At 38.8% G+C, this 13445-nt stretch overlaps 2 protein-coding genes across 3 annotated transcripts; both read right to left on the bottom strand.

Annotated features, from left to right (window-relative positions):
• Positions 1-447: 447 nt before the first annotated feature.
• LOC105021351 (sulfotransferase 6B1-like) lies at positions 448-4736 on the bottom strand. Its single transcript, XM_010888954.5, has 7 exons — positions 4333-4736; positions 3761-3873; positions 2005-2094; positions 1721-1847; positions 1481-1575; positions 1235-1391; positions 448-965 (listed from the first exon to the last, which is right to left on the bottom strand). Exons 1-7 carry the CDS (start codon positions 4523-4525, stop codon positions 838-840), a joined length of 903 nt encoding a protein of 300 aa, XP_010887256.2. The 5' UTR covers positions 4526-4736; the 3' UTR covers positions 448-837.
• Positions 4737-11091: 6355 nt separating this feature from the next.
• zgc:163080 (TMEM14 family protein) lies at positions 11092-13402 on the bottom strand. 2 transcript variants are annotated; one of them, XM_010888953.4, is made up of 5 exons: positions 13160-13402; positions 12916-12998; positions 12672-12773; positions 11991-12078; positions 11092-11823 (listed from the first exon to the last, which is right to left on the bottom strand). In XM_010888953.4, exons 2-5 carry the CDS (start codon positions 12989-12991, stop codon positions 11775-11777), a joined length of 315 nt encoding a protein of 104 aa, XP_010887255.1. In that variant the 5' UTR covers positions 12992-12998; positions 13160-13402; the 3' UTR covers positions 11092-11774. The 2 variants fall into 2 exon arrangements, with proteins under 2 accessions (XP_010887255.1, XP_010887254.1); XM_010888952.4 differs by having other exon boundaries at positions 13135-13401.
• Between the last annotated feature and the right edge of the window lie 43 nt (positions 13403-13445).

Genomic DNA, 13445 nt, shown 5'->3' with positions numbered 1-13445 from the left:
TGAACTGAGCAAAATTATACAAAAGCAAAAATGGTTTTAGTCATTCTGGAATGTACAGGACCAGGGCATTTACAGGCATGTGGAGTTCTTCAGGAATTACATGCCAGTTCTGCTGCCTGCTGGATTTGAACATTGCACTCAGTTTAGTCAGTGCTGGTCTACTGCTGTCAACTTGTAGTACAGATCATACTTGTGTTTTGGCCCCACTGTTATTCCTGCAAACGCTACATATTCATGCACTCATTTGAAGTCTATATAACTGTGTACATGGTAAGCCATTTGTGGGATGAGCACCTGAAGCATGAAGAATGCTGTTTTAACTGTTGGCTTGGTCAAAGCACACAAGGTTATCAAGATAAGATGATTATAAAACCCATATAATTTAGAATAGATTATTACAGGCTTTTCCATTCTATAATACAAGATAGAGACAGCTTCGACAGGATCGGCTTTTTGCAACCACAATTTTATTGGCTTTAAATCCTGTATTATATGCACTGAAATCCACCATTAAGGCCAGCGGTAATATAAGTCACCATGTGATCCATGGTCATTAAAAGGCCTCACTCAAGACCATAAGCATATGATTTATTTCACCTCATGTGGCATTTCATTCATTAAACTACAATGTGTGGGAGATTACACTGGAGTCAAATCTGTTACTAACATTATAAAATACAGATTGTATGAATAAATGAACCAACTTCAGTCAACAAACTTGTGTGCAATGATCAAAAAGGGCGGACTACAAAATCCAGCTCCCCTGCCAGCTGGAGGCAACAGTCCATAATCCATGCGTTTCCCCAGCGTTCCATCATTAGTATAATCAGTGCTCGTCTAATTGCAGTACAGGTCATACTTCAGTTTGGCCCCCAGCTTAGTCCCTGCCAGGTGCTTCTCAAATGCTGTGTCCATCTCCTGGCTTTGGTCTGGACTGAAATAGTTCTTCCAGTCCCCTACATCACCTAGGGAGAAAAACAAGCCAGATGCATCACATATGATATGACAGACACAGAGGGACTACAACAGGTTATTAGGGTAGAGCAAGAGGTACTTAACCTTTCTAGAATTCTGTAATCTGGACATAAATCACGAGAAATGAAGTTGTCTGTACTGTAGACCAAAGTTATCTTTTCTTTACAGCTGACCTAGTCTAGGTAGTATAGCCTACATATAACATAGTGGTCACTTTTCTTGATAAGAGGGATTGCTACACATGCGAGCGCACACCCACCTTTCCTGAAGATGACGTTGCCCATTTGACCCAATGTTTCCTTGGAGCTCTCTTTCATAGCACTGAAAGTGCTCTCTTCAGTAATGGCTTGGACCTGGGCATCACTGAGACTAAGACCAAAGAAATCAGAGACTCTTTGCACACCTTCACTCAGGTCCTGGTTAGGCCCAAATAAACAGGATGCAATATAAATAAAGGAATGCAAATGTTATGGCCTGTATACAAAACACAAGGAATGTTTTATACCTGTTTTAACTCCTCAAAGGTGACTATCATCACATTAGGGTCATTGACTCTCTTCTCCCAGGCAAGTGCATGATCAAAATATGAACCCCAAGGAACTGTATACAGGAATAAAATGCTTTTTGTTAAGATTATTCACTGAAATGGTATCGCTTTCGGTAAAATATCTCACTCAATATTTCTTTCTACCTTAAGCAAACCCCGGGTATATAAACGCAATGTTCATAAATTCTCTTCTCTTACCTTGTCCACTCATAAACTCGGAGAAGAAGCAGTCCCAGGATTCTGCAGTCGGTAAAACCGGGTTCTTGTTGGTAAAGTGATAAAAGGAGACCACAGTGTCTTTCGGATTCCTAAACATCACCAGCATCTGTTTTTTAATCGACAAAAGGAAGTGATCAAACTGCACAGGAACAATATTTCATAACAGCGGAATTACAGGCTGCTGTTTCAAGTAAGAAATTCATCCTAGCATTTGTGAGTTCTGTCAGAACACTGTGCTGTATATTCCTGTTAAAAATACTAACCTTGGTTTTCTTAGCACTGAAGGACTCAGGAATGTTGTCTGGGTGCATGTGTGTCCCCAGCAATCTGGGGGAAGGTGCTTGGCGAATCACCTGCAAGGAGGCAAGTTGTCTGGTACATCGGAACGTGATATGCGGTTGCTCTAACGCTCCTGTTCTCAGAACACAATAGAATCTATGCAAACATGGATGGTGGATCACATGGACACAGTGGAAAAACTAGTCAACTCTGTTGGGGGGGGGGGGGGGGGTGTTCAGAGATTCATCCACCCAGGACACCACCAACACTGAGGAATATACATCAACATTCACAGACTTTATTATGAGGATGATGTTGTTCCCACAGTATCCTTTTGGATACATCCTGAATGGAAAAACCCAGATCCTGCAGCATTCAATATCACCATCAAGAACCCCAATTACCCAGTGAAGCTCTCCAGTCAAAATTACTCAAGGCCTTGCTGGGTGAAATAATAAATAGAAGCCACATTATTTTCCCTGCAAATGTTCAAGCTTCACAATCATGAACCACAAGAAGGTTACTCATGTCAGTCGCTTAACACACAGCGGCCTAACATTAAAATGATTATAGCCTACACTGGTTATCTTCAGTAATAATTTTACAAAAGCCTCTTCACACAATGAATACACACAATACACAATGTGTATTCATTTTTCCCTGAATGTATTTTTTTCAATATGCAAGATATGCATGTGAGTGCATGTTGACTGAATGAGTGAAGAAATAAAGACACGTGGGACAACATTTGTGTGCGTGATTCCAACAAGCGGTGGATGTTCTTTGAAATGGCAAGTGTGCTTTTTTAACTTGATAGTGAAGTGAGGGGTACTGGTATTTTACTACCGGATAGTTCAAACAGGAATCAAAACTACAAAGGATCGGATCAGGTAGTTCTTCAACTAAGGGCCATTTCTATCATTTAACACAAGTGCCAAAGCATCGCTTCGACCTAGACTACTAAAAAACTTGAGGCATGATGCGAAGCCCAGCTTCAACTGTCACATCACTGGAATTCCCATTAGTGGCTGTATCAGCCAGCTGGTGGGCATGTTCATGGACATCATCAACCGTCCCATGTCAAAGGCTGTATTTCTTACTTCCTACTGCTTCATGGAGAACACAAACCTCCTGGTGCCCAAGACAACATGTAGTACTTACTGCTCATTCAACCCATCACCATATAGCGTTTGGAGAGGTTTGTCACGGCCTAGTTCAAAGGCATTTGGCCAGGGTCACTGCTCTTCATTGACTGTAGCTCAGGCTTCACTACCGTTCCCCAATAACTCGCCACTAAGCTTTGAGCACTGGGTCTTAGAACACAGTGTTAATGGCTGTTAACATGGGGGTCCACGCAGGAACCAGGTGTGTACACACACACACACACACACACACACACACACTCACACTCACCCATAGAAGCAGGCACTTTAAGCCCACACTCAGTCGTGGTAAATATGTATGTACTTACTTTTAATATGTCCTGCTGCTATTTTTATTATTACTAATCAAGAAAGAAGAATTTTGTGTTGTAGTTTACCTTATGCATGTAACCGCTGAAGGGCCTTTTTAAATTACAGGGGACTCATGTATTAGTGTGACCTAGAATACCAAACAACATACACAGCATTTCCAATTACATAACTTTGTAGTCTATCTGACTATTATTATGATTGTAGGGAGGCTGAAAGCCTGCGCAGTGTTGCAGAAGCTACAGGGGACCTGACTGCCATAACTCACCTCCTGTATTTCTGGTCCACCGAACTCCATCATTGCAGGGAATTTGAATTCTGCTTTCCCACCAGTTGATGCTGCTATGATTTTGTTAAGCACTCCCAACATCCAATTGAAACCTTCCAGAGACAGAGAGCATTCAGTCCACATACTGTTGGGTGTTTTGACTTTTCAACTGACAGAGATCTGAAATAGACATGGTTAATGTCCTTTGATGTTCTTCAAAAAACATTTTCACCATGAGACTAGTCAGTTCTTAATTATAACCAAATATTTGTAATATCACTGTCAATTCACTAAGAGCTGGTTTCCTAGAAACAACTGAAGTATAGTCTTAGATTGAAACCATTCTCTCATAAAAATACTTACAAAGTGCTTACAAAATTGGGCTAAAAGTTGCTATAGTAGGTATGGACTGAGTGTATACAAGTAAACACTTCTTATTTCACTCAATAAGTTGATGTATAACTTAATGTAGTAGTCTATGACTACCTGACAAAAATATTCAATCATGATTGACCCATTGACAACGGATCCCATTTCATTGTTTCTCAGTTACTCATTTTGTTTTGACTTACCACATTTGGGATATGCAACTAACACTACATCATCTACTCTTGCTTCCATTGTCTCAATCGCCTTCAGGTTCTCTTCTGGACTCATAAGGACAGGGTATAACACTCCTTTATATCTGTATAACTTATCGTCCTCCTTCATACCTTTAGCCATTTCGACTTTGGACTGCATTTTTGCTAAGAAAGAGTTGTTCATTTTTGATAATCATGCAGAACAAAATCACAAAATCACAGTTGAACTCCTTCCGTATCCACCGATTACAGAAAACAAGAATGCAGTGGGAGGGGCGTACTTCCATCAGTGAACTTTGCGCGATTGTGTGTCCTGGTTCCAGTAATGACATAAGTGCTTTACTTCTCAGTTACACACTTAATTTTCAATTAAGTGAGGCGTCGCAAGAGGCATGTTGGGCCAAGCATGGGAGACAATAACATTTCTGTTTCCCAACTTTACGCAAATCACCCACGCCAATCTCTGTGAACTGACCAATCACGGGAGGTTTTGTCTGGCTAGTGGCTATGCTCAAAAATTGATACCACAGCTTAAATTGAGGTTATAATGCTGATGCCCGCACCACACAGGAACGCCCACAAGCGAGCCACTTTGGGCGATTATGGCAAGCCGTTTTAACATTTATTCGCTATACTTGACTGTCCGGAATTAACATGACAGATACAACACCGTACTTTTGACTAGTCGTAATTGCATTGTGATTAGTCAGAATTTTGATTCAAGATATCTGTAACGTCATTCTGACTAGTCAAAACTACATTTAAAGATAGATGTAGTTCAGTTTTGACTAGTCAAAAGTACAGTTAAAGATATCTGTAGTTCAGTTTTGACTAGTCAAAAGTGAATTACAGATATCAGCAATGACCTCGCTGAAAACGACACTCGACACGTTACACATCCCAAATGGAAATTGAAGATATCTGTATTTTAGTTTTGATTGTTCAAAATAATAGTTGCAGCTATCTCAAACGTCATTATGACTATTTCGAATTGTTTTGCATGACGTTTCTCATGCGAGGCACGAGATCATATTGCAACGCTTTTCGGTGTTAGCAGGAATGGCGGTTTCAGTTGTGGATAGAATAGTTAAAAAATTTCACGAAATAGAACGAGCTTATCATCTGGGATTTTGTGGCAATCAAGATCAATGCTAGAATATTTAGAACTTGGAATGAAGTTTCTATGATACTTTTTGAAAAAGTTATTGCGCTATAATGGTAATTGTGTGTTAAATTTAAGTGTAATATTTTGATCAGTTTAGGTTGTAACTTACTGGAGAATATTTTGAACTTGAAGTTCTTTTTGAAGAAGTTATTGCGATATAACAGTGTTTTTCAGTGTTACAGAATGTTCAAGAAATCTATGTTTCATTGTTTGATCAAATAATGGCTTGTGAAAGTTAACCAACCTAATATAGGATATTTATGATTTTTTTTTTGAATTTCTGAATATAAAACCAACTTTACCTCGGTATTTCAATAAGGTATATCTGCAGACCGCAAGTCGGGGGCGTTACTTAATATGGGGGTTCCTGAATATTAAGTTACGCCCTCTGATGTTCGCTATTGGTCAGTTTAAATGGGGGTTCCTGAATATTAAGTAACACCCACCAATGTTCGCCATTGGTCAGATTGGGTACATCCTGGTTTGACACACGTTTCAACACTAGATGTCATGTATGCATATGACGTCATTACGTTGAGTGTACTAATGGAGGAAGAGTACACTAATGTTACAACTTTATCTCAGAGTCCATGTGATTTCATTCAATAAAATTTGTCAAGATATAACACTAGGTTCAAGCGGTTCAAGCACTGATATAGAAAGCAAAAGTGTATTTGCTTTAAATACTGCACTTTAGTCGGATTATGCTTGTACCAATTATGTAAAATAAAATGGTATTTTCCAATAACATTTAATTGTATTTTGTTACAGGATTAAAATAGTTTGATAACAAACAACTGAAATACATTCATTTGAAAACTGAAGTGCCTCTAAAAAAGTTTTGGTTACAGTCAAGAATGAGACATGGATCAGTTTTCATACAAATCATTGTAATGGTTTCTCCTTCCTCTGACTTGCATTGTTCAATTTAACAGCAATCTTCTAGAAAGTTGAAATTGGTAACTGGAAGTGTGGAATTTTCTATAGCCTGTTGCATAAAGGTGGCAAGTTTCAATTTGCATAATTTAGAGGTCAGGTCAACATCTGTTTACAGAACAATGCATTTATCCAGGGGTGCCTGGAACAAGCACAATTTTTATTATATAGTAATGATGTGGTTATGGACTTAAAACATTGTTGGGAGGAATATGTGTTACATCTAATTTAACCCTTATCCTAAAAGTTATTTCAATAGCATAAATTATAAGTAGAACAGGTCAAAAAGAGTACAACATATTTCAATTAATATAGCCCAAAATCTTAAAATTAATGGCATAACCTAAGAAATACAAAATTAAATGATATGCCAGTTAGACAATTAAACATTTAATTACCCCATTAAATATTCTAAACATTACATTCCAACACTGTCAAAACTAAACTGTTTCTTTATGTACTGTGTATTCAGCTTTGCCCAGATTCTGTAGGCTTTGGATTCATCCTATCATGTTGTATGGCCAGGTGAACACTTCCAAAACACTGTCCAGTTTACTCTTGCTAAATAAATGATGTTCCTTGTCTCTTTGTCTCATTAAATTATATTGTGTTTTCTGGATCTTGTAATTTTTGTTGTGTGGAACCCAGCATTAGCTGATGGTTTAAATACAGCTAATAGCTATCCTCATCAACAAACATAATTAACAGGGAAGCTCAAAATGATCACTAAGTCCTCTTTTGTCTATTTCGTCTATGAATGTTTCAGTGTCTTCAAAAACATGAATGGGAGAGCTTCTTGTTCTTCCTCTGGAGTTGAAGCCTCTCTGAGCATCTGCAGAGCACCCTGTATTTCCTCATCATTCAGGGGTGAGGATTACCCAGTCTCAGAAAAGGCCCATGTTGGCATTTACCCTGGCTCAACAACGCATCTTTGGAACTGAAATGAAAGATCACAAAAATCACATAGAAGTAGAGGTGTACAAAGTGCAAAGTAAAAGTACTCAACTGTGTTCGGCTTTGTTCACCACTTTAGGGAAGTATCTAATTAAGATCTAAGTAACCAGGTAAAGCAAGCAAATTTATTTATACAGCACAATTCATACATCGAGCCCTGCTCAGTTTATATTCTTCAAACATATCAGAAATTTAACCATTCAGAGATTTATAAACTAAAAGCACCATTTTGAAATCTATTCTGTAACTGACTGGAAGCCAATGCTTCCAGTCAGAACCGGAGTGATGTGCTCTTTTCTGTTGGTCCTGGTTAGCATTCTGAATGAGCTGCAGCTGTTTTAAAGTATTTTTGGGGAGTCCAGTTAAGAGGCCATTACAGTAGTCAACCCTACTAGAGATAAAAGCATGGATGAGCTTCTCTGGGTCTTTTTGGGGCACCAAGCCTGCTAATCTTGCAATATTTTTTAGATGATAGAATGCTGTTTTGGTGACTGTTTGAATATGACTGTTAAATGTGAGGATTACACACTTGATCCCTGGTTTTAAGGGCTTGAGAAACCAGCTCTTTACTAATACTTGTTTTTTGTTTTTTTTGCCAAACACACTAATCTCATAATTGTACACATTATTTTGAGAGTTCAAAACTAACCAGTGATCAATAAAATTAAAAGGAAGAGTGTAAATAATCAATTAAGATCACTGGTTAGTTATGAACTCTGTTTAGGTAATTTAGCTCATCCTTAGCAACTTCACAAAACCGGTGAACACAGCCAAATACTATTTTTTACACCACTGCATAGAAGATGGCCATGACAAAATATTATTTTGTTTACATTTCTAAATAATGACAACATAGTGTATATTAAGCTACAAAATAAATGGATCTTGCCTGCTTGTTTAGAGTGACAGGTGCATCACACATCTTTAGCTAGTTATAACGTACCCTAATACACTAGACCTGGCTTAAGCCCCATGTGGTGCGAGACAAGGCAACCGTGTTTGACATCCACCTGTCAAATCCCGGGCCGTGTACATTTTGCACCACCCTCTGTTGGAGCCTCATGCACTGTCAATACGCCTCAACCAGGATTCGATTGAAGCAAAGTTGCAGCTGCACTGCAAGCTGGAACGCTGCGGTACGTTACCGGTAGGTTTTAGGTAATAATCGCAATCCATGTGCCACATGGCAGAAATAATAACAAGTAGCCTACCTCGTCGCGTAGCTAGCTATCTTTAAACGTAACTATAAGGGTTGTCGTGTAGTCTGTCTCTGGAAAGCTATTCGAATCTCAGATTCAAAGATTTTAGTAGATAAGCGATCTTAGCGAACACGTTAACTATCCCTAAATATATAGCTAGCGGTTGTCAATTGGAAGCACTTACCAAAATCTTCGTCATTGACCCTGTAATACTTCCTTCATATATGCATGCACTTAATCGAAAACACACCTTCAATGGGCGTAACTTAATATTAAGGAACCCCCATATTAAGTTATGCCCCTGACTTGCGGTCTGCAGATATACCCTCCTCCGGTATTTTCGCAGCATACGCAGCGCAAGTGATGGATAGAGTGTTTTTTAATAAAGCTATGTTTGGCTTTAATAAAGCTATGTTTCGAAACTAAACATCAACAAAAAATAGTTAGGTGTCCTTCATTTGAAAGTTTTGCTATATAGCATTTCAGCTCAGAGCTTTTTAAATCTTTTAAAAATACTTTGTCTAAATTCGAGATTTGCCCTTTCCTTCTGTTATACAAAGTATTGGTTATAATACAACTCATGTGTCCCATATTAGTTATATTGTAACCAATCATTTGTTTATCTGGCGTCAGCTTGAAAAATATCAGACTATTACCTGTAAATTCATTTTATTGTCTGGCTATATCTTTCTGTAGTCTGGCTATATCCCTTTTATCTTCCTTAAATGATCCTGTGTACAGAATGTGAACTTTAATTAAACATAGACTTATCTAGCTTATCTAGGTTTTTCAACGTCAAACTGTCTTTGGCTATGAAAACGTATGGACTAGGCTCCTATACTAGTCCAGGCGCCGCTTTTGAAATGACATGCATGTTTTGGGGCAGACAGTTGAAACACTACCTAACTTGTCATGCCTGTCTATGTGACAGAATTGTTAACAAAAGAAGGCAGACTACCACGTGCAGTGCCTCATATGGATGTGCCTGAAGTCTTGGAGCTTGACTTCCCTACGTTTCTCCTACAAATGGGCCTTGAGCTTGTTTGGAGGTTCTAGCAGGGGAGTGCAGCTACGCGTATACCAACGATGCTCGTCCGGGTTCATCCTCTTCCACCGAGCGCGGGGCTTCGGGAGGGACGCACATGGAGCGGTGAGGGAGGAAGGGGACACCCGCCTAGCCAGCCAGATCAGCCGAATCAACCCTAGCGATCAATGGGGTGACAGATGTCGCAGCCAGATCGCCCTCACATCCAGTACAAGCTTGTAGCCCGTTGATTTATATACATCGAAAACGCTATACAGTTTATCCTCACGGTTTTGAACGGATCGTGTTAACATTTAACTCACAGATATAATTACATATTTTGAGGAAATTAGATATTTTCCAAGAAAATGTGATGTGTCTTACAGTAAAGTATGTTTAGTATAAACTCGGTCTATTCCCCATGATGCCTCGCATATATGCAAATATACCATTGGTAACTCCTACCATTGGCCATAACTTTCACGCGGGGCGGCCCATGTACCCTTCTTGGTCCTCTTCGCTTCGTTCCCGGAAGTACAATGATTTTGAGCCGCTTGAATCGGCCTTGAATCCTAGTTCTCAATCTCTACCATGCAGATTCGTGGAGAATAATAGCACTTCTACAGTGGCCAGACTTCCGTTCTGGAAACAAACTAATATCACTTTTGTTGCTTATTCCAACAACATCGATTGTTTGCCGGTACTTCATGCCCTTGTGAATATCCTATCATCCTCGAGGGACAAAACGATTAAGATTCGAAAAAGATACTTATTGTGCGGGTATACTGTACATATATTTTCTGTTGTAGTCGACTATACTGGACATCGGATTATGTTGTAGGCTATGCCAAGCAGTGAAATGTGTGAATAGTGTCAGAAATGAAATATTTGCTCATTAATGGGGTTGATTTTCCTGCACAGAAAAAAATACGCGCCCGGGATAGAAGATTCCTTCAGATCTTGAAAATATTTAAGTCCCGGTTTGGTTACAGTCCGTAAACTAACCAAACTAGCGCTGCATATGTACTGGACACTAAACTTTATATGCATTTTAGATATCAATCAAAGGGAAAATTGTGAAGATGACAACAGATACAATGAAACAGAGCATTAGAACACAATTTTAATACATAAACCTCGGGACTCGAAAACTGCGAGTGTTGACAGCCCCTTCAAGAATCTGCACGTTCTGCTGTCTGGTATGTAAGTTTAGAGGACTCTAGAGTCCAAAAGCTTGCTTCATTATGGGCGGTGCCATTGAAGTTTCCACTAAATTAAGGTTAGGCATGAGGTTTGGTTTGAAATCACATTTTAAGTAGACACATTTTTGCAAATGGGCAGTTTATGATTTTGTGGCTATATAAGCTAGCGATGACCCATTTGGACTTGTTGATTAAAGCCCCCATGCAGTCTTCACAAGGTCATTCTATGTTTAATAAATCACAATCTGCCTATTTAATAAACAAAACAAATCACAACATATACATTTATTAACATTAATCTCCCATGGCCATTAAAATGCTTAGTCTGATCATGTGGGCATTTGGAAACACATTTGAAGAAATATACACAACCATAATTTGCTGATACAGATGTTTTAGTTCCCACTTCTTAATCAAGTGATCCATCGCTAGTCCCGTATGTTCTGATTCACTTTGTTATGGTCCAACATTTCCTCCCCACCTGCACAGGCTGATAGCCCAGCCATTTAGTTCCAAACAGCTCTTCCACAAAAACGGCATCATGATCATTTTCTCGATTTTAGAGATCACAAAAATATCAACATCACAATGTAGAAATATGGGGTGGGGGCTGCACGGCAACTACCCCGAAGTCAAGTATGGAGCGGATGCCACATTGTTTGTAAGGCATCCACATATTTAATTTACCAATGTCCTTTTTACTCACTCAGTTTCCATTAATTGTGTACCCATTGCATACTTTAGGAATTACATAAATACATCAATACAATCATAAGTGCAGGATCATTATCAAGACATTAAAGAACGTACAAAAATAATGAATACAAAAGCAATACATATCGGTAAGAACAAAATGGCAAATGGAAATGGGTCTTGCAGTGACACTTTCCATCTTGCAGTGACACTTTCCATCTTGCAGTGACACTTTCCATCTTGCAGTGACACTCTCCGAATCATATTGCAAACACCCCCATGAGGAGAAGTCGCAGGACCATCAACAAACTGAAAAAACAAGAAGAGAATGATTAAATATTGACTGCATGTTTATTATTTGAAACACTGGGTTAGTTCTAACCGACATCAAAATAAAATGAAAACAAACAAGGCACTTTATACATACATTTTAAAAACCGTGCAATACCAACTATAACATGTTTAATGATTCTTACCTTAGTCCTGCCATTATGCCAGAGGGAATCATTTTCCCAGACTTCTTGTATCTTATTCCCATCACTACTGTCAGTGCTCCTGAGGCAACTGAGTAAACAAAGATAAATTTGAAATGAGAAAATACATTTTTGAAGCGAGAAAATAAATATATATATTTGAAATGCTATTTCCATACACGTCAATAACCAGCTCAATGAAAAAACCTCTCAATAGTGTTTAGAAGTTAGTTTCATCCATGGCAGGTTCTGTGAACTACAAACAGCTAAGAACCTGGCATTTGCTCAGTTTTTGTGAACTGATCTGCAGATTCATGCGGGAGATGCAGACTCTGAATCAAGGAATTTGCAGATTAAACAATAAACCTAAAAACACCTGCAAATTAATAGGGGCTAGAGAAATGTAACCACTCAGAAATTCCAACTAGACCTATAGGACCGACCATCCCTGACCAATAAATGATACATTTAAATTATGTTTGGAGGCTGTTTACATTTGCTACAAACAGGATTAAAACACACTCTTTGAAACATGATATTTGATGTAGCATTGAAAGTGCTTTTAGCCCCTTCCAGTCTTTACTCAAGACTCCTTGAGTAAAATGTGATATTATTAGAGGAATAACTGTAATAATTTAGATTTGCAGTGGTTAACACTCCTTCCAGCATATCAGGCATACTTACCAAGGGAGTAGAAAGTCTTGGCTGGGTCATTTGAAATCATGAAGGCCCCATAAGCAGCTATGCTGCCAAATAGTAGCCCAGCTATCAGTGACATGACACTACCTGTAGAAAATTAACATTCATTATTTCCAAATTGTTGACATTAAAAATGTCAAATCAAACCTAATTACATGGATATGGGAGTGTGCCATTGACAAATGAACGCTGCTTCGTGCATTTTAACTACGTGACTAGAAAGTGACACCTTTTCTCTTGTATCCCAGAAATCCTCCTAGGGTTATGGCAGCAGCGTAGCCAAACCCAAGCCAGTCAACTGCCATTTCAAAGCTGTGGGAAAGGTGGAATTTAGCGTTGTATAGTAATTATAGCACAATATAGCTTATCTTGGCTAAAGAAACGGACACATGACAAAGCACTGCAAATGACACAACTCTGGTTTGAATATAATTGTGTAATTGCTTACTTGAAAATGTAAATGTACGCTTTACCTCGCCTCTGTAGCAGTGTTTACTAGGAAATGATCGGGTAAAAGTCCGAACAAAGATTAAAGAAAAGTACGATAAAGATGACCAAAAGTTGTTATTCAATGGCGATTCTCAAACCATGCGCAGAACACGTCATCGGGTCAAACGGCCGAGTCATGCTGAACTGCGCATATGCAGACCAAGCCTAACCTACCCACTACTCCGCTCGACTCCCATGAATAAGTAGACAGCATCTATACAAACTCCCAAGCCACTTTCTAGCAATCAATCAATCAATCAAAATTTATTT

The sequence above is a fragment of the Esox lucius genome, chromosome 6 (genome assembly GCF_011004845.1).
Source record: "Esox lucius isolate fEsoLuc1 chromosome 6, fEsoLuc1.pri, whole genome shotgun sequence".
Taxonomy (NCBI): domain Eukaryota; kingdom Metazoa; phylum Chordata; class Actinopteri; order Esociformes; family Esocidae; genus Esox; species Esox lucius.
Note: the sequence above shows the minus strand (reverse complement) of the source record. Positions and strands in the feature narration are given on the sequence as shown.